The sequence below is a fragment of the Haematobia irritans genome, chromosome 3, assembly GCF_050003625.1.
Source record: "Haematobia irritans isolate KBUSLIRL chromosome 3, ASM5000362v1, whole genome shotgun sequence".
NCBI lineage: Eukaryota > Metazoa > Arthropoda > Insecta > Diptera > Muscidae > Haematobia > Haematobia irritans.
The window spans coordinates 41,562,643-41,585,252 of record NC_134399.1 but is presented as its reverse complement, the minus strand read 5'-3'; the positions used below and the strand labels follow the sequence as shown (position 1 = coordinate 41,585,252).

General features: G+C 35.8%; 1 protein-coding gene across 1 annotated transcript; it reads left to right on the top strand.

The window, feature by feature from the left end:
* The first annotated feature begins 630 nt into the window (after nt 1-630).
* LOC142229234 (uncharacterized) lies at nt 631-20,171 on the top strand. The gene is made up of 3 exons (XM_075299777.1): nt 631-690; nt 845-1,037; nt 14,306-20,171. Exons 1-3 carry the CDS (start codon nt 650-652, stop codon nt 16,355-16,357), a joined length of 2,286 nt encoding a protein of 761 aa, XP_075155892.1. The 5' UTR covers nt 631-649; the 3' UTR covers nt 16,358-20,171.
* Nucleotides 20,172-22,610: the final 2,439 nt, after the last annotated feature.

Sequence of the window (22,610 nt, the reverse complement as noted above, 5' to 3'; positions counted from 1 at the left end):
CTTTAATTGTTATATAAATTCACTATACACTTCATCAATATAGGTTCAGAATGCCGGCTGGAAATGTTGATCCTAGATTCCGTCATTCATACTGATCGAATTAACTGATCGATCAGTCACGAAAATTTTCGTGACTAACGACAATTTCGTGTCACGTGTACACATCTAGTGTAGAGTGTATGATCAACAATTAAAGTGGACAACGCTTGCATTATTGAAATTAAATCCCTTAGGGCATGGTCACACTAGGCAAATATTTGCCTAAAATGAGCGTCAAACTTTTTCCAGGAGCACTTTTGACATATCTGGAATACTCTTACCGTGATGTAATGTAATGATGTAATGAGCTAAAAGTGTTTGCTGGTTTGACTGTGGCGATGAATTCTTTTTCGCCAAGTCTGACCACACCGTTACTTACGCTTTCTTATATCCAGTGTTTTTAACTTATGGTTTTATGTCTCATTCTGCTATTATATCTCCTTTAAATGTGAAATACATACGACCCTCTCCAATGTACACATATGCATTCATATTTGCCAACGCACTGCGATACTGTTGCAGTAGCATGGACACTTGCCATACATTGTATTCCATCGAAACATTTAGTTTTCCATGGTATTTAGACGAGTTTAGACCATCAGTTATTGTGATGGGCTTCATAATTGAGCATCAGAAATTCCAAGGAGAACAGTAATTACGTGCATACCATCGATTGAAATTAGATGGATTGAATTCATACAATTTTTATAGACATTCGTAGAGTCACTATCCATACATAAAGTGTCATCATTATTGCGACATTTTTCAAACGATTTTCTAACAAAACTTTTGTTTTTATTTGCAGGTGTGTTGTGGTAGCAATTATTTTAGCCATCCTCTGTGCCTACTCTCTGTGGAAGAAACGACGCACGCTTTGTGGCTGGGGTTTCAACGAACATCATGCACAATCTGAAGGTGATTCTGCGGGCTCGTGCTATGCTCCTCCACAATACAGTCGCTGTAATTCATTCCATCATCCGCCGCCACCCTATACAGAGGTAAGTACCCTTTTGTCATACTCAAAGTGTTGACACTCTCGTACACGTTACTCGCACTCATCTTCGTATATTCTAGAGTATCCAGCTCAAAGGGCCATCTCAAGTGCCACCATTAGAATAAAAATTATTCATTCGAAAACTTGGAAAAACATCCACTTGAATGAATAAATTAATTCAGAATTTTGAAATAGTATGCCGAAACTGGCATGCAGTTTCTATAGCATCTTCGTGCTTTCAGCTTTCAATTGAGAATACATTGCTGTTCGATTGAATATATTAATATTCCACATTTGGTGAAAGAATTGGAGCAATATTTTCTATAGTGATAAATACAACTTTACCTCAAATGCGTTTAAGCCATTAAATAATTCCTTGAGTAATTATTGTTGAAAAATTTTCACCTACATGTTCACCATATGTATTCCGTTTAAACTAATGTTTAACGAAGGTTACAAAAAGTCAACTTTTTGATAATATGTCGATTGTGGGCTTTGTAATTGGAATCAAAAAGTCGATATGTCATTCGTTTTTTCTGTTTTTTTTTCTTATTGTGCAATTAAAATCCTTTAAAAACGTGTTAACAACAAATAAAATTTTCAAGTTCAGACCAGAGAATGAAGCCGACCCATTTTTGTCGGCGGCGGCTGACATTAAAGTTTTACCTCTGGCGGCGGCGGCTTGACGGCTAAGCCGATATAAATTTGTCCATTCGGCGGGGCACAATCATCCATTATGAAATCAATTTGAAGTTATTCGAATGGTAATGAGATTAGTTGTACAACCAATCTTACAATCAAATTTACATTTAGTTAAAATTTTCTGAGCTAAATATTTGCAAAATTATTATAGTAGTTTGAAATTGATTAATTGTGGGTGGAAGGTTCAACATTTTGGCAAAAATACTACAATTATTATTATATTTTTCTGATTTAAATCGATATTTTTGATTAATTGGCGGCTTAATTTGAGTCGAGATGAGTTGACATATTCGGCGGCGGCGTCGACTGGCAAAAAATGGTCGGCGGCGACTGAAATCAGCGGCGCGACTCGGCGGCTTCATTCTCTGGTTCAGACTCGATTGCAAGTAGAAATTATGCTATGGTACAAGTAAAAATCGTCTTTAAAATAAAGTGTTGAAATTTAAATTTAAAGACAATTTCCTTAATTTTAAAGAATTGTTTACAATTATTAAAGACAAGTTGACCTTAGAGATGCTTAAAGTCCCCAGCATTGAAAACATTAACGCAATCTATAACTTCATATCAAAATCCAATACACCTATTTAAATATGCCTATAATGTACAAATGATTAGCTGATGGCCTCAGTTGTCAATGCTTTTTATATCTTTATACTAATCTTATATTTACTACAAATTTAGTAGCAACTATAAATAAATAAAATAAATAAATAAGTTGACCTTAGTCAAATAAAATGTTCTTTCACTGTAAGACACCCATTTTTAAGTCGAATTACGAAAACTATAAAGAAAAAACGACTTTATAGAAAATTTTATCGCCTTTTGGACAAGGAAAAAAACTTTATATCAGAAAAATGCGTCTTCTATACTAAGCAAAAACGCATTTTAAGGACATGAAATCTTTGGCATAATGACAATATTTTTTCAGTGCCGAAATTGTCCATTTTGGAGAAATTTCAAAGTTTAAGAGGTATTACTCTATTAAAAAATTTTCGATTGGTGGAAAAATCACTATTGCACTGAAGGTTAGGTTAGGTTAAAGGCCGATTAAGTTTCAGCCCGATTAAGTTTCAGGCTCACTTAGACTATTCAGTCCATTGTGATACCACATTTAACTAAAAGTACCTACTACATATGGGCACTTCTAGTTTTAACCACTGAACCTTCACTATTATTTTCTTTTGTTGAACCAACCAGATTGTTCCAAAAACTTTTAACAGACTGCTTAAGTTAACTTTTTCCAGGTCCGCAAGTAATCTAAAGCTATATGCCCCTGAAATTCGCTTACGCCTTACACAAAATGCAGGACACTCACACAAGAGGTTTTTAATTGATTCCTTTTCCAATAGTTTTTGCAAATTCGCCTATCAGGCAGCGACCCGTTATAGCAGATATCAGAAGTGATATCTGACGTCTTGAGAACACTAGCATATCTAGTGTGCTGTTCAAGTTTAAATGGGGCCATATTTGCTTGGTGTCGTTACAACCCTTGCAATTCTCCCATCGAACATTTGTCATCATGACAGCCTTCTCACGCAGTAAGAGCTTGCAGGTAGCCAAAGACATACCAACAGATTCTAGCTCCCCTGGAATATGTAAGGCAGTTCAACCGTCGAACGGAACGGACGTGTTTTTTTTTTAAATCGGACTAACTCATCGTAATAAGTACTTACTACGAATTTCAAGTGTGTTGGGATATTAAGCCACCATGCAGCGAAATTCAAAGTCGTCCACTGGGTTGCTAACTTCAGGGCCCAGTGGACGGGTATCGACTGGAGTTATAAATTTGGGCAATGACCAAGTGTTAGGGCCAATTAGTCGACCTGTAGACGGTTCGACAGGTGCCGACACTTTGACAAGTCGAATCTTTTCTAAGGTAACGACATCAAAAGGAGGTAATCCCTCACGAAAGAGATTCAATGAACGCAGAAATGATTTGTTTATCCTAAAGAAATTAGGATCAGTCGACCCAAGCACGTTGTCGGCCAAATAAAGCGATTCCTTAAAATGGGCTCAAGGAATTATTGAAGCTGGAAAAAGGGAACGATCACCGGATGAGCTGCCATCCTCCAAAAGAAATCAAAGATCGTTTGCCTCAGTTGCTAAAGACAGCCTTGTGATGGCTATCATTAATAAAGGAGCATTGGACGGTATGGTTCCAAAGCAAAAATGGGGGGGGGGGGGGGGGGGTGGGGGAATTGAGAATGCTTTGTCTGGCGTCTACTCACAGGTGCTGGAAAAGTTTCCCGGTCCAGATCCTCGACACCAAGAGGCTGGTTGGTATCAGGGACGATTTAAGCTAGTCGCATTTGAGGACCAGAGGTCTATAGAATGTTTTAAAGCTGCGTTGATACTAATTGGTGAAGTTTGGGAAGGAGCTGCTCTACAGTTAGTCGAGAAGAAAGACATACCGGCTAGACCAAGAGCACATGCGTGGATATCTGCAAACCCTCCGGACCCTGAATCTATTTTAAATAGACTGAAACAATGCAATCCAGATCTTCCAACAGCTGATTGGAAGGTTGGCTGTTTGGAGGAAGTGGATGGACCAAGACGGCATGCAGTGTTTATATTGAACACTCAGTCTTTGCCACATCTAGCAAAGTCCCAGGGCCGCGTATGTTATGGCTTTCATTATATCCAAATGAAGGTATATAAAAACGATCGGCTAAAGGATTCGGAAATGGACAATATCCGAATCAGAAATAATCGGATCCTCTTGCGAAGTCGAGGGAGATACCAAAGATGCAGAAATGGATAGACACCGTATGCGAGATGAGGTTTCTACAGCCTCAAAACTCACCAAAGTTGAACCTATGGTTACTGCGAGAGTCACCGAGATCTCTGAAGAGGACATTCTTGATGACTCGATTGAAACGGCTGATGTGAGGGTTGTTGAAAATCTCGATTGTCCTACTGGTATGTTCCTATGGCCAGGCACCCATATTAGGTGAATATTGTACTGCTCAGCCATCTCGTTGAGAGATTTGCGGCAGTCGATGGCCGTTTTCGAGTTAAGGAACACAGAGTTCAAGGATTTTATTGCAGGTTGACTGTCTGAGTATATATTAATGGCAACATTTTTTGGAACATTACTTCTCAGCCAATTCGCAACCTCTCTTATTGCTAATATTTCAGCCTGAAAAGAACTACAGTGATTAGGTAGTCTTTTCGCTATTCGAAGTTCCAGATCTTTAGAATATACTCCGAAACCAACTTGTCCATCCAATTTTTAGCCATCAGTGTAAAAATCTATATATCTTTTATTCCCCGGGGTCTGTGTACACCACGCCTCACTGTTGGGGATTAAAGTTTCAAAACTTTTTGTCGAAATGTGGTTTCGCCAGAGTATAATCCACTATGTTAGGCACATCTGGCATTATTTTGAGGATCGAACTGTGACCGTACATTTTTTCCGACCACAGCGATAGCTCGCGCAACCGCACAGCCGTTGTTGCAGCTGACTGTTTGGCCAAAATGTCTAAAGGCAATAGATACAGCATGACATTAAGGGAATCTGTTCCTGCCTTACTGAATGCGCCTGAGATACACAGGCACGCCATACGCCGAACTTTATCTGAACCTGTCAGTTGCTGAGGTGCCGGCCACCAGACTACTACACCATATAGCATTATAGGTCTAACCACTGCCGTGCCCCAATTTTTGTCTATTGCCTTTTTGCACGAGTACAAAGCTACCGCGGCTTTTCTCGCTCATTTTTCAATATTAAGCTTAAAATTCAGCTTCCTGTCCAGAATAACGCCAAGGTAGTTTGCACACTCACTAAAGGGAATTTCAATACCCCCTAAGGATATGGGCTTAACCGTGGGAGTTTTGCGATCTTTGCAGTACATGACTAATTCTGTCTTTGGGGTGTGCCTCTGTTCACATACCTTTATATGTTTGCTTGTCCTAGTGTGGCCTAGGGTTTCCATATGGATAATTTTCAAAAGAGAACTTTCGCTTTAAAAAAGGAGAACATTTTAACTAAAAAAGAGTTTACAATAAAAAAATTCTTTATTAAATAATTAATAATTTTATTGATGTTTATTTTATTATTATTTCGGCTTGAGGTCCTTTTTAATAAAAAATCCTTTTTACGATTTTTGATTACTTGTTAACTTTATTCTCCAATATGTCTGCGTCCGTGTTTTTTTATGATGTATCTATACATTTGAGAACATTTATCTGTGTCTGTTTTAAAGTTTAATCTCTTCTCGCTGGGAACGTCGGTGATATAAAGCATCTCTAAGGTATATCGTCGGAACGGATTACTCTCTTGCACTAATACATCTACATCGTCAAAATTCGGGCTGTGTCCAGTTTGTGTACAGTGGGTTGCGAGTGCCGTCTTTTGATCCAATGGCTTATCTCTAGCCTTGTGGTCAGATTTGTGGGATGAAATTCTCGTCTTTAATTTAGTTCCTGTAGTACCAACATATACCTTTTGGCATATGTCGGACCCGTCTCCATTACATTTTATTTGGTATACTAAATTTGATTTGTCCTCCTTTTTAACTTTTGATTTTGTTTTCCCATAGAATTGGTCCATTGTATTGTGCGTTCTGAAAGCGAGTTGAATCTTGTCCTTGTCATAAATTTCAGAGTTTTTGAATCTTTCGGAGAAACCAGGCATAAAAGTGACAGATTTGTATATTTTTGGCTCCTTATTGATATTGTCCTTTTTTGGCTTCTGTGCACGTTGTAATAAATCTTTTATAGTCTTCTTTGGGAAGTCATTCATTAATAAAATGTCTCGTATCTTTTGCTTATTTTGATGATGATATATCTTGTCACTTATTGTCAAAACTCTAGTTATGAAATTGTTCGCGGTGTTTATTATCATTGATTTTGGATGTTTGGAATGAAAATTGACCAATCGTCCAGAAGCTGTGTCTTTTTGGTACCAATCAAGAAGAATCCTATTTTCTTTCCTTATTACTATCGTGTCCAAGTATGCCAGTTTGTTGTCATTTTCCTCTTCCATCGTAAATTGAATTAGAACGTTGGTTGATCGTTTCTGTTTTCTTTATGATTCCAAACAAGTCGTCCACATATTTCGTCAATATTTTGGGCTTATTTGACATTTTTCCAATCGAGTCATCCAATAAATCTTCCACTACTATATCAGCAATTACTGGTGAAGCTGGAGATCCCATGGGTAATCCTTTTTGTTGACTGTAAAACTTTTCCTCATATTTAAAATACCTTGTGTCCTTAATGCAAAATTTTAATATTTCAATGAATAGTCCTCGGGGTATATTAGTGTACTGCTTGATGTTAAAATTAAAATAATAATAGTTTCTAATAATAGAAACAACGAAATAAATATATAATAAAACAATAAAAAACAAAAAGAATCAGATTTTCTTAAAAAATAAACAGAATAAATTCAAAAATACGCTGTCAAAAATAAAACACACATGTTCCTATGATCTCGCCCACAATTGACGACGACAACGTATTGGCGTATTTACGTCGTACGTTCAATTACATCTATTTCTAATTTTTACGCAGTACGTCGAAACGTCGCAATTGTGTTCCGGCCTTTAATTTGTCAACAGATTTAACCCAGTAAACAATTAGTGGCGAACAATTGTGGCGAATTGCTACTAAATAAATAAAATTCTATCAATCTAGGAGTTTTTTTGAAATAGAGTACATAAAGAGCACTGTTGGACATAAAAATACGGCACCAAAAAAAGAGAGTGAACAAAAAGATACGAACACAAAAAGAGAACATGTTCTCTTTAAAAGAGATGTAATGGACAGTCTAGTGTGGCCGAAATATGTCTCCTCATTAGCAGTTCGTCTACACTGTTAGAAAAATATGTTTTGCATATGTTCCGATATAAACAAAATGTGTTTCGGGCACAATTTTAAAACACAATATATTTAAGTGCAAACATGTAATGTTCCTAAACTAACACTAAATGTTTGGGACATCTATGTTAATATGTTAGAATATATTATGTTTGGAGTATGAATGTTTCATAAAAATCATATGTGTGAATGCAAACATGTATAAATTTACAAATTTCGACTAAACATACATATGTTGTGATATTTTATTCAAAGCGACAGAGAGAGTATAGAGAAAGAAATAGAGATGGAAACCGGGAGAGTTGACAAAAGATATCAACATAACACAGCGAAAGAATCAAAAGAGAACAATTTCTATGAAACCGCTTGTATGTTGTTTCGGAAAACTGGTTTATGATAACGCCAAAAATTTGATATGCTTAAGTCTAAATATTATTTAATTTGAATAAAGAGAATAGACATTCGGAACCAAGAGAATAGACATTAAAAAAAACAGCATGTGTTTTCGCCGTGAGAGCAGCATTTTATGTATGTGTGGACTAGAGGTGTGCACGTGAGTAATATTTTACTCACGCTCACGCACACTCACGACGGAAAAATCTTACTCACGCACACTCACGCACGATATTGTTTGGTAGAACTCACGCTCACGCACACTCACGAAAAGAAAATTTGTATTCACGCACACTCACTCACGAAAATGTCGTGACTCACGAAAAATACCGTGACTCACGAAAAATATCATGACTCACGAAAAATGTCGTGACTCAAGAACAATTTTTTGAGTAATTTACCTTAGCGACGCGTCTGAAAACATGAGCATTATTAAAATCGAGAGCATTATTACACTCTTAACATCCCAGGTGTCACTAAAATTGTAAATGAATTTAACTCTTAAGCGTTTTTTGTTGGTGAGCAGGATTATTTTCGTGAGCGTAAATCTTTACTCACGCACACTCACGAAGATAATATTTTCGTGACTCACGCTCACGCACGACATTTTGGTTTGTTAATCACGCTCACGCACACTCACGCCGGTGCCATGAGCGTGACTCACGACTCACACGTGAGTCACGAAAATTTTCGTGAGTCACGACAATTTCGTGTCACGTGCACACCTCTAGTGTGGACATGTGTTTTGTTTATCATTTTGTCATTATGGGCACAATTTTTTCTTGGTTCGTTAAAAGAAATCAGGGGTCTTCATAAAAATAACGAAAGAGCACTATACTCTTTTTAGAGTTGGGACAGTAAAATGAAATAAGGAGGAGTGAAAAATTACACAGTAAAATGTATAAAAACAAAGTTTAGTTCCTCTTTATTGATAGGTAGTCCACGAGGAGTTGACGGACTCCTTCAAATATAAAAGCGGGGATTAAGTTCGAGTTTTGCGGCTAAAACAATTTAAAAATTTATTTTCTTTAAAATGAATTATTAAAGAAAAATAAAAGAGCGATGGTGTTAAATGCTAGTAAAAAACTGTTCACGCCTAAATAAATTTATGTTTATATTATAAAATTATTTATGTATGTTTATACTCGACTCCACGTTCTTCTTTTGTTAGAGTTTTTGAATCCCTTCTAAATTTCAAAGTTTTGTACCAAAAACAGTTTTTTATTACAAAACTGTTATTTTTGCAATAAAAAAATAATATTTTATCCAAAACGCAGTCAATTTCGTTTATATCAAGCACTGTTACTGACTATAAATCTTTAATAACCCACATTTCGAAGTTTCATTATAAAAATTTAATATAGTATAAATATAAATGTGTAAATTAAAAAAAAAATTTTGTCGGAGCAGGGATTGAACCCACGACCCTTTGCATGCAAGGCAGACATGCTAACCACTGCCCCACGTGGCAAACAAATGTATATTTCTGTTAAATAATGTTATGTTTGCATGGGCTCGTGGGCGCTGCAAACTATGCTATATAAAAGTAACTTATAACGATAATTATCTACTGGTGACTATAACAGCTACGCAGTCCAGTGGATAGTGTGTTGGCTTACAAACTGTATGGTCCTTGGTTCGATTCTCCGTGCAGGCGAAAGGTAAAATTTAAAAAATTTATAAAAGTGAATAATTTCTTCAACATTATTTGTATTACAGAAAAAGGTGTCAAGAACTAAAATATTTCGTAAAAGTGAAAATTACGAGTATGTTAGGCAATGAGCACAATCGTCTTTGGGAAAAATCCTTCCAAGCATATAATATTTTTGGGCTCAAAATGCTTCCAAACATATAATATGTTCACATAAAACAAACATATTAATGTTTCGGCAGAATCCAATAATATATGTGCTTCCTGCAAAATATGTTTGGAACATATGTTAAAGAAGCGATTTTTTTGAGGGTGTAGTAGCCTAAGTATATCAACACTCAGAGTTGCCAGTCCATTTAATATAGAGCTCGGGTGGACGTTATTGAATGTCCCCTCGATGTCTAGAAACGCCACGATTGTGTATTCATTGACAGATAGTGAGCTTTCAATAAAGCTGAATAGTTCATGCAAAGCGGTCTCAGTAGACCTGCCCTTCGAGTATGCATGCTGTCGTTTCGAGAGCAAACTTGAATCGACGCTAGTTCTAAGATAAATGTCTATCATCCTCTCCAGAGTCTTAAGTAGGAATGAGGATAAGCTGATTGGTCGGAAATCTTTCGCACTCGAGTGAGAGGTTTTTCCCGCGGCTAAACTCGAACTTAATACCCACCTTAAAGGTTCGTATTCCATAAAATGGTTTATTTAAGAAAAGTAATCGTGAAAAAATGACGATTTTAGCGTCTAAACTCGAACTTAATACCCACACCCTCAAAAAAATCGCTTCTTTAACATATGTTCCAAACATATTTTGCAGGAAGCACATATATTATTGGATACTGCCGAAACATTAATATGTTTGTTTTATGTGAAGATATTATATGTTTGGAAGCATTTTGCGCCCAAAAATATTATATGCTTGGAAGAATTTTTCCCAAAGACGATTGTGCTCATTGCCTAACATACTCGTAATTTTCACTTCCACGAAATATTTTAGTTCTTGGCACCTTTTTCTGTAATACAAATAATGTTGGAGAAATTATTCACTTTTATAAATTTGTTAAATTTTACCTTTCGCCTGCACGGAGAATCGAACCGAGGACCATACAGTTTGTAAGCCAACTCACCATCCACTGGACTACGTAGCTGTTATAGTCACCAGTAGATAATTATCGTTATAAGTTACATTTATATAGCATAGTTTGCAACGCCCACGAGCCCATGCAAACATAACATTATTTAACAGAAACATACATTTGTTTGCCACGTGGGGCAGTGGTTAGCATGTCTGCCTTGCATGCAAAGGGTCGTGGGTTCAATCCCTGCTCCGACAAAATTTTTTTTTAATTTACACATTTATATTTATACTATATTAAATTTTTATAATGAAACTTCGAAATGTGGGTTATTAAAGATTTATAGTCAGTAACAGTGCTTGATATAAACGAAATTGACTGATTTTTGGATAAAATATTATTTTTTTATTGCAAAAATAACAATTTTGTAACAAAAAACAGTTTTTGGTACAAAACTTTAAAATTTTGAAGGAATTCAAAAACTCTAACAAAAGAAGAACGTGGAGTCGAGAATAAAAATACATAAATAATTTTATAATATAAACATAAATTTATTTAGGCGTGAACAGTTTTTTACTAGCATTTAACACCATCGCTCTAAAATGTCTTTTATTTTTCTTTAATAATTAATTTTAAAGAAAATAAACTGTTTCAATTGTCTTAGCTGCAAAACTCGAACTTAATGCCCTCTTTTATATTTGAAGGTGTCCGTCAACTCCTCGTGGACTACTTATTAATAAAGAGGAACTAAACTTTGTTTTTATACATTTTACTGTGTAATTTTTCACTATTTCCTCCTTATTTCATTTTACTGTCCCAACTCTAAAAAGAGTATAGTGCCCTTTCGTTATTTTTATGAAGACCCCTGATTTCTTTTAACGAAAAAAATTGTGCCCATAATGCCAAAATGATAAACAAAACACATGTCCACACATACATAAAATGCTGCTCTCAAGGCGAAAACATATGATGTTTGTTTTTCAAATGTCTATTCTCTTGGTTCCGAATGTCTATTCTCTTTAATCAAATTAAATAATATTTAGACTTAAGCATATCAAATTGTTGGCCTTATCATAAAACAGTTTTCCGAAACAACATACAAGCGGTTTCACAGAAATTGTTCTCTTTTGATTCTTTCGCTGTGTTATGTTGATACCTTTCGTCAACTCTCCCGGTTTCCATCTCTATTTCTTTCTCTATACTTTCTCTGTCGCTGTGAATAAAATACCACAACATATGTATGTTTAGTCGAAATTTGTAAATTTATATATGTTTGCATTCACACATATGATTTCTATGGAACACTCATGCCCCAAACATAATATATTCTAACATATTAACATAGATGTCCGAAACATTTAGTGTTATATATGCTAAGTTTATACATCCAACCTTTTATATGCTAAGTTTATACATCCTTTATATATCACCGTCAACCAGGGGATAATTCTATCAGGTCCGGGGATTTGAATGACCCAAAGCCATTGAACGCTCATTTTATTCTAAATTCTGGTACAATTATCTCGATAGGAAATGACCACTGTGGCACCGCCAGAACATGGTTCAACCGTCTGATTTCCAGGAAAATGTGTGTCCAAAAGTACTTCCAGCATCTCCTCACTGGACGTTGTCCAATTGCCCTCCGATGTTTTAATGAAACCTGGAGGGAGTTAGTGGATGCTAGTACCTTTCGTAGTCTGGAAGCCTCGGAAGTATTCTCAATACTGCTGCAGTAAACATTCCAAGAGTTATGCAGAGCCTTTCTCAGTTCTCGCTTGTATCCTCTCACTTTTATCCTCTGGCGGACTTGAACGCCTTAGTAATCCTCTCCACTGCGTGTTCGATATCTTGTACAGTGCTCATATTTATCTCTGGTATTTCCGGTATCATCATATCGAACGATTCCCTATACCTATTCCAATCAGCTTTCCTAACATTTGGCGGAAATATGGTCTTTGAAGTACGAACAGCCACTCTGAAACTGATGTAGTGATGATCTGAAAAGGTATGTTCCCTCAAAACTTGCCACTCAGATACCTTATCATTCAGTTCCGGAGAAGCCAATGTGACGTCCAACACCTCTTGCCTGTTTTTGGTGACGAAGGTTGGTGCGTCTCCCCTATTGCAAACTAACAGGTTAGTACGCAAAATAAACTCTATTAGCGACCCTCCCCTTGCATTAGTATCACTACTTCCCCAAATACTATGTTTTCAGTGACTCCTCAACTAAGGTCTTAATGGCACATGGAGGCATCTCCCTATCATGTCCCATGTAGACCGAAGATACCCAGTATTTGCATTTGGATATCTCTAGACTGGCTACGACAGTGCCTGCATTGCTCAATGAAGGAAGTAGAAACAAGTTTAGTTCGTTTTTAGCAATTATACATGCTGGATTTATATCTTTACCGGTATTATGCAAAAGTTTGAACCCCGGAGTGCTTAATTCACAGATCTTGTTCTTATATATGTATGGTTCTTGAATAAGAACTATATCTATGTCTCCGTTCATCAAGAGAACTTTTAAGGCAGCACAAGCGGCCTTACAAAAACTCAAGAAAATTTATTAGACAATATTTTTTTTTCACTTGTTAAAGAAAATTTTGTAGTTTGAAGAAAAAATTTGGAGTTCAAAATTGCAAGAATGTCTTTAGCGCCATACGAAGTTCACGATGGACACATTTGTAGTACACTTTACAAATTTAAAAAAATAAGGAACTATTTTGAGAGATGTACGAATTTAGCAAATCTTTATGCTTCATCTGTGTACAATTATTTCCCGTTTTTAGGTAATTTAACTAACGTACTAAATTGTTGCAGTAAAGTAAACATTCTCCAAAAATGATAATTCCATAAACTAAAATAAAGTTATATTGGCTTTAGTGAAATGGAGGGTTCACTTTTTTGAGTGTGCTACGTTACTATTGCAAGGTTAGTCGAAGCACAAATCTTTATTTTTATTAAAAATAAACTGAAAATTTTAAATGAAAAAGAATCCCCATTTTCCACCAACCATATTCATTTATATGCAATCTTTTTTTAATTTTCTAGATAAAAGCATATTCCTTCAGATTTTTCTCACCTCCTTCACTTCAAATTTTACATACACCTAAGACATCAATCGGCTTGTTGTACGCTCTATTTTATAATTATAACCTTATGCCTATTTCAAGAATTCTGTGCTTTCGACACCTATACGGTGCAATTGTGCCCTGAGGACCAAGTGTCCCGTAATGATTCTAATAGCCCTACTGATCGTACTCCTACTCTCCTTCAGTATTTCTCTTGTTCCATCTTCATTGGGATCTCCCCATATGATCTTCGTTGTCCTTCAGACTATTTCACTGTTCCACAGCTCTGTATGTGATCGCTTTGCCCTCGGTTTTAACTCGGAACAGGTAGCCCCAAAGGGCTTGGGGTTATCCAAATTTACTTCCTAAAAGCAAGGGAACTTTTATCGCTAGGTCATTTACATGCTCGTTCCCATCCACCCCAAAGAGCAAGCACCCAGATGATTCGAATGGTGCCATACTCATCATATAGACATAAGGCACTTTATCTAAACTTGTTGCACAGAGTTGAAGTCTAAATGTTCTCCTATTAAATATCACCTTATTTCTTCTCTTTTAGGTTACATCGAAACCTGATCTCTACCCATTGGTCTTCACCTGCAATAGTGATAATGGTAAAAATGGTTCCAGCTATTTAATGGTACAATATTTCCGAAATTACATAGTGCGGCCAGCCGGATCGCTGTCGGCAGCCAGTACTGTAGACTCTCTTAGTTCTAGTTTTATATGTAACATCAATGAAGCAAACACCCTGGTACCACCACCGTATTCGAGAGCCGCCAGTCCTGAAATTGGTTTCAGTTCTCATTTCCAACAGCAATATATGATGCCTCGATCAGCCTCGCAGCTAGTATGCCAAAGTGTTAATAACTCCAATTTCATTGGCAATGTAGCCAACGGTGGTCTCATACCTAGTGGGAATGGACAATTTGAATTGACCAACAGCCCGCAGATATACAGCAGCCGTTCGTCCAATACACACTATGCCACAGTGACGGTCAATGCAACAGTGAATCGGATGAACAGTAGTGGGGGGTCCGCTGGAAGCGAACGTGGCCGAGAACGAGTGACCAACTTCAATGGCAATCAGCTTGACTATGAAAGTACGCTCTCCTATGAAGATGCGCCTGAATCTGATGAACGCACAAATGATAATATTAATGCCAATGTGATAAATTGTAGTAGTAGTAGTAATGATCTGCGCACTCTGCCAAATAGCACGGGATTCGTTCAATCCCAGAGCGATCAACACTTCCGATATATAACAAACAGCAACAGCAGCATCAGTGATATTTTTGTAAACAATAGTTGTGCAGCTGGAATAGGTGGGGGTGGATCGAACCGCCTACATCGGTCTGAAGATTCATCTATAGTCGGTTCAATTACAGGAGCAGGAGGTGTTGCCGCCGTCGTACATCCTCAAGCTGGCGGCACACCCGTGATTTATAGCAATGGCTGTATTAAGCCTATCCCGTTGCACCGGGCTAGTACCAACCCTACACAACTTCATATAGATGGCTCCTCAAATCGGGAGGCGGTATTGTACCAATCAAATAATTCAATAGGTGGTATTTCAATAACAGTTCCTACTGGAATCGAAGATTCGGCAATAATTTGTAATGACAACGAAATCAGAGACTTGCAGCTTTTGAGACGAAGTCTTGAAACCTGCTGTCAGCTGCTACAGCAACAGCAAAAACTTCCTGCGGGCACTTTCGGCATGGGTGAATCTCCTTTGCGCATGAACGACCTGGCAAAGAAGTACATAGATGAAGGATTACTTCGCAGCTATGTAACGTCGGGAACATGTTCGGGCGTAAGCAGCCTTGCCAATATTGGCACCCCAAGCTCCCCGCCACAAGCCACCAGTCCCACTGGCGAAGTAAAAGAAATTCTGGACCAAATTCGAATGTTGCAAGAAGGAGTTTCCAAATACGAGGAAGATTTAGCTTTCCGTTCTGGGGGCCGACCAACTTTGCACCATACCTTATCCTCGCCAGCGCCAACTGCGAACATAAATGTGTCACAGGGTACTGATTCCGGAGGCAAGCTGCAGCGTATATCTACCATGCCTGAACAACAATCCCTAGCCGAAGCCGCCAAAGCCAACGTTTTAGTGAAATCTAATGCAAATAATTCACCTACAAATTCCATAACGTCAGTTCCTTCGACGTCCTCTATATTGGTGGGTTCGCAGCCAAGCAAACTAATCAATAGTAAATCTTCATTGAGTGGTGGCACCTTAGCAGGTGCCAGTGGCGGTTTCATATTCTCGTCGTCATCGAAGCGTCCTTCGACGCTTCAGCACAGTAAAAAACGCTTCTATTCATCGAAACCTCCAAACAAGGCTATGTACATTCCCATGATGGCTACCAACCAGGCACCCTCTAATAGTCGTTGCACCATTCTAAAAAGTCCCGTGGCTAGCGTAGTAAATTCAAACTTCTTTACGAACCGTGGGAATCGACAACGAAAAGGATGGATTTCCCGATCAGCACCAACTACACCGGCTACACCCTTACCTCCAAGTTATATGGACGATGATAGCCCTCTTTTGAATGAGCATGACGAAGACCAAGAGGGCGAACAAAATGCAGAAATGGATTCTTAGTTTTCTGCAGTAGTTCAAAATAATTTCTTAATTAAGGTCCAAATAGGTAATCTCTCTGTAGGTACTTCATGTATGTACGTATGTCTGGAATTAAAACACACATTTTCTCTCAAGCCATTTAATGATCTAAATTTTTTGGGTGGTATGAAAAGTTGCATGTAACAAACTTTTTGCAAATGTCCCTATCTAGCAACACATATTAGGTGCGATTAGATACGGCTTCAGATGGTTAATAAATCGCATTAAGTTTAAATGCCAGTGAAAATTTGGATACCGAAATCTCTTTCAAAGATCGTTCAATTGATATGTTTTCTAGCAGCATTTAGGTTCAATTTCACTTCATAAGCGTATAGATTTCATCTACTTGTTGTTATTTGGAAGCCTTTTATATAATATAGACCGAGGACGCTTTTATTTGTTGAGCGTATGGTGCCGAAATTTACTTTCGATTCCAAGTAAAAATTTAAATATTGGAAGCATAATAGCGCTTTGGTAATCGCAATCAGATAACCGGTAAAATTCCTTGCCTTTAAAACATTTATTAAATGAGCACACTTTTTAATGGTATTCTCTTTTTTGCTACTTTTTTAGAATTATATTTTATTTATAAAAAAATGTTTTAAAATTTATTGCAAAATTTATAGAACACCGTAATGACCCACTCAGAAGTAAAGAGTATCTTACCTTCGATTTAATTCAAAAATATATTTTAGTGTCTCTTGGTAGGTAATGTAAAAACAGTTGTTTTCTATCATCCACACCTTAAGAGTATCGTCTCCAATTATTCCATCAAATGTCTCTAAATTCGGCAATTATTAAGTTATGCTACACCGAAAGTATTTTCTTCGTAAAAAGAACGAAAAGTTTCGTTAAAAGTACGAAATTTGTTATTGTTTTACAACCAAAGAAACTTTTCATTAAAATAACGAAATATCACGTTCTTTTAACGAAATTTGTTCTTCATAATTGTATGTAAATCAGTTCGTACTGTTTATGAAACAGTTTCGTATTTTTTATGAAAAATTTTTATACCTTCGTCTGTTAGAAAAAAATATTGTCCAACGTGCAATGGGTTATAGTAACAAGTTTGCAAAATGTCATCACTACTTTATACCTAAAGAATTTGAATAATTTTCAGATTGGTTGGCTTACCCAGCAAAAAAAGCGTTGCCAAAAAAGTAATGAAAATGTTCTTTTCGGATCCGGAAGTGGTGCAAAATTGACGCAACAGCGATGAATTTAACATGGGCTTGTCATAGGACGGAAGTCCTCCATTTCAATAGCCGGTGCACTGCATTTGCATCACTTCTTAAGGTGTGACCCGAATTCAGTGTTTTGGATGTGAATTAAGAAATTTTGTGATATTTTGACAAATAATTAATTTCTAATTTTTTATGACTTGTAATGCATTATAACGCGTGTCTGAAACGTTTGACCTCAAATATTTTCAAAAATTCACAATTTTTTCAGATTGGATTTAGCATTTTTTTCGACACAATTTAAATAATTTTTACCATTTTATGAATTCTTAAACTGTTTTTAACCAATTTGAAACAAAAAAAGTTAAAATGACCCTTTAAAAATATTAACAAAGCATGTTGTAAAAAATTGAATGAAAATAACTTCCTGTGTATTTAAAATAAAGAACATTATTGGGAGTACATCTTCTGGAAGTGCTTTTAAAGTTGTGCCTTTGGAAAAACTTCCAAATTTTTTTGCTGGGTTACTTTTATTCATAACATCCTATCACCCAAAAGAGAAGTTGCTTAGATAAACATTAAAAAAGTTAATAATAGAATACACTCAAACACACTATTAGAGACAATTTTATTTTACAACTACAATAAAACTTCTCCATAATTTCAACTAAAATGTTTCGTACTGAAGAACTAAATATTTTTGCATCACAGAAAAAATATCACCAAAATTTTTCCAATTACTTTGATACTATCATTATCATTGCTGTGAATATATATCGGTTAAAAATTAATTGGATGGAATTTCGTGATTGAAGACAAAAAAATCTTTTTTCTGTGATTGACAAAGTTGTGTCTTAATATAGAATGGTATTTGGATTTGTAATGAAAAAAATGCAATACACTTTAGAGCGGAGAGAGAATGTGTTGAATATGATCTAGAGCAGACAGTAAGATTTTATCAAATACCATGCATTGTAGTATTTACTTAGAACTGTTAGTTTTATTTTAATTTAATAATAATAACACTATATAGACAGTTTATTAGTAAATAGGCTAGATAATGCTAATTTGTTTCGAAGGAAGTATTTATGTAAATTAAGTAATGAAATCTATTTTATGTTAAGTGAAAATATTTCTTTGTGATGTACTAAGGTTTAATGTCAAAAATTGTAATATTTATGATAGACACAGAAAAAATTCGCCAACATTTTTTCAGTTCAAATATTAATTGTATTTGAATAATATTCAAGTGAAAATTGATTGATTTAATAAATAATAAAATATTTCAAATTTATTGAATCGGTTAAATTTTTAACTGGATCAATATATTTTTTAATTTACATCAGCGATTGGTATTGCAATTTCCGTAATTGAAACAATTGATCAATTAATTTTGAACATTATTACACTAAGAATCAAATGATAAGAAGTGGAATCAGCCATTTCGTAGACATTGTTTCGAACTAAACTTTTCCGGTGGTCATAAAATATTTTGTACAAATATGTTCAATATGAACTAAAAATTCGTACGATTCCCAAAAATAGTAAGAATGAACAGTATGGTTAAAATCGTCATGAATTGGAACCAATGATTTTTTCTTCACTTTTAGTTCATGTTTTCTTCTATGAAAGCGTGCCATTTCGTGAGTTTTAGTTAAAAAGTACACTAGTGCATTAAATTTTCCTCTTTTTTACTAACGCTTTGTAGAAATCTCAAAATGTGATAAATTAGTACAATTTTCGCACGACGTGGCTCATTCTTGCTATAAAACAGTTTATTTTTATCTGTGCATATTTGACTTGTAGGATACGTATTTGATTTTTCAATGAGTGTTAACATAAAATAGATTATTATTTACCAAGCAATAAAGGTTTATTTTAAATGTAAACATGAGAGATGCAAATTCAAACACATTAATTGTAAGCTTTTTATGTTAGTGTTAATATTAAAAAAACGAATTAAATCTATCAAACACAAAACGCATTCCATATACAATTATGGGATTTAACTTCACACTACTCAATGTGCAAAAAATGGAAACAATGATCGAAACCAATAATTTATTACGTATGTATGTATGTATATGCAAACAGTTAACTAAATAATTGTATAAAATATTAATATTTTCATTTGTAAACTCAGTATTAATCGAATATGAAGAAATAATAAAACAAAAATAATGAATTCACTAAACAACAATAATTAAAAAAATACATCATGATGAAGCTATATATTGAACGATATGTATTACAATCAGCACACTCCAGCTCAGAGAATGAAGCCGCCGATTTTAGCCGTCGCCGACCAATTTTTGCCAGTCGAGGTCGCCGCCGAATATGTCGACTCATCTCGATTCAAATTTACCCGCTAATTAAATCGATAGTATTGATTTAAATTTATTTAAGTCTTCAACAAACAGCGGGTTGTGTATAGAGTGTAGAGAAGCATAATGCACACAAATTTTAAACCAGCTAATCGCTTTTCAAAATTGTTAATATCTGTTCCAAATATTTCTCACATAAATTGTTGATTATTTACAGACCTCTTAAAACTTGTGCACACACAATGATTGTAATAAATTAAAAATTTTTGTTGTGTCAACATCTCTCCAAAATATGCTTTTGACAACCCTGTTATGAACAAGCGTACCAGCTTACGAAAATTTCGTTAGCATAAATAGCAATGCATTTCTTATGGGAACGAAATTTTTCGCTAGAGGTGCATACCGGCCGAATTGATTTTATAATGGATAATTGTGCGCCGCCGAAAAATGGCTTTATTTTCTGCTACATCAAAATGTCAATTACACAAATATATGATTGATCTCTATCAGAGATGGTCTGTCGTAAACCGCAAGGTCCCAGTCAGAAAAAAACCATCGGAAAAACGTTGTAAAAGCATTGTGAACGGTTGATACACGGTGGGAAAAAGCATTGTTACAACCCCAACATGATAACATCATTCTACGGTGTATCGATTGTATTTAACAACGTTTTCGAAGCGTCATGAAAACAATATTTTATACGCTCCGATGGTTTAACGAACGCTTTGGCAACCCCGGTGCATCGATGGTTTTTACAACCAATAAAATATTAAACAAAACAAAATAGTGTTTTGAGAAAGTTTCCTTTACTTTAATACCTCCACTATAGGATGGGGTTATATTAACTTTGCCATTCCGTTTGCAACATATCGAAATATTGCTCTAAGACCCCACAAAGTATATATTCTGGGTCGTGATGAAATTCTGAGTCGATCTAGCCACGTCCGTCCGTCTATTGAAATCACGCTAACTTCCAAAAGAAATAAGCTGTCGACTTGAAAATTGGCATAAAGAGTTGTTATTGCTGTAGGTCGGATGGTATTCGAAATGGGCAATATCGGACCACTTTTACGTTTAGCCCCCATATAAACCGACCCCCAGATTTGGTTTGCGGAGCCTCTTAGAGAAGCAAATTTCATCCGAAAGGGTTGAAATTTGGCACGTGGTGTTACTATAGGGTCTCTCATAATCATGCAAAAATGTATCTATATCGGTCCGTAATTATATATAGCCCCCCATATTTGACCTCTGGAGCCTCTTGGAGGAGCAAAATTCATCCGATTCGGTTGAAATTTGGTACATTGTGCCGCGAACAACCATGCCAAGCTTGGTCCATATCGGTCTATAGTTATATATAGTCCACAGATCAACCGATCCCCAATTACACAAAAATTGGTCCATATCGGTTCATAATTGTATATAGGCCCATATAAAGCGACCACCGCATTTCAATTCTGGATCTCTAATTACCGCGCAAAAGTTCATATCGGTTCGCATTTGTAGACTTCCCTATATATACCGGTCAAGAACTGAATTATATACGTATGTAATCTGTTTTTTTGGCTATAATATACCACGGACTAACTTACAATTTAGAAGACGATGTTAAGAAGTTTTAAGATACCTTGCCATCGGAATATTACCACAACCCAAGTAATTCGATTGTAGATGACAGTATTTAGTAGAAGTTTCAACGCAATCCATAGTGGAGGGTACATAAGATTTGGCCAGGCTTATATACTTATTTTTGCGTAGGTTAGGTGGTGACAGCCCGATGTATAAGGCTCACATAGACTATTCAGTCCATTTTGATACCACAGTGGTGAACTTATCTCTTATCACTGAGTGCTACCCGATTCCATGTTAATCTCAATGACAATGGACCTCCTTTTTATAGCCGAGTCGGAACGGCGTTCCACATTGCAGCGAAACCACTTTGAAACACTCAGAAATGTCACCAGCATTACTGAGGTGGTTTAATCTACCGCTGAAAAATATTTTGGTGTCCGGTCGAAGCAGGAATCGACCGCACATGACCTTGTGTATGCAAGGCAGGCATGCTAACCATTGTACCATAGTGGTTAAATGAACTAAAAAAAAGAAAAAAAGTTATATACAAATGTTCGTATATCAAAGAAAATACTTCAGTATTTCTTAAAATGTGTACATTTTACCCCAAATGCGCCAAAAGAATATTTTGATATTTTAACTCGAATCTCAAATTAGTCGAAAAGTATTTACTTATATTTGTGATATCGGCGTGATGTCAGCGTTTGATTTAGTTAAAACTTTCTACAATTGCCTACATTCCTGGTGGGTTCCCTGTTTTTTAATGTACACATTCAATTTATACGAAAAAGGAATATTATCCTATTCTAAATAAATTCATATCAATAATGATACCTCCATTACTCATCAAAAACCATTAAATATTGATGGAACATGCATTTTCAACGATAATTTTGGGGTAAATATATTTTCTAAAAACCGTCAACAATTTGTTTCGCAAGCGTTGTTTCAACGTTAGCTTCCAATGCTGTTACAACGCTCAATATTTAAAACCATCAGGAATTTCTGACTGGGGTATTTGACATACAATTAAGAAACGTCGTAAACCTCTGAAAATACCTAGTTTTTGACAGTATGAGAATTTGTACAGTACACATGTTTTAGAACCGTTTATTTCGTACTTTTTTTAAAATTTTATATTTACGAAAGGCATTCGCTTCA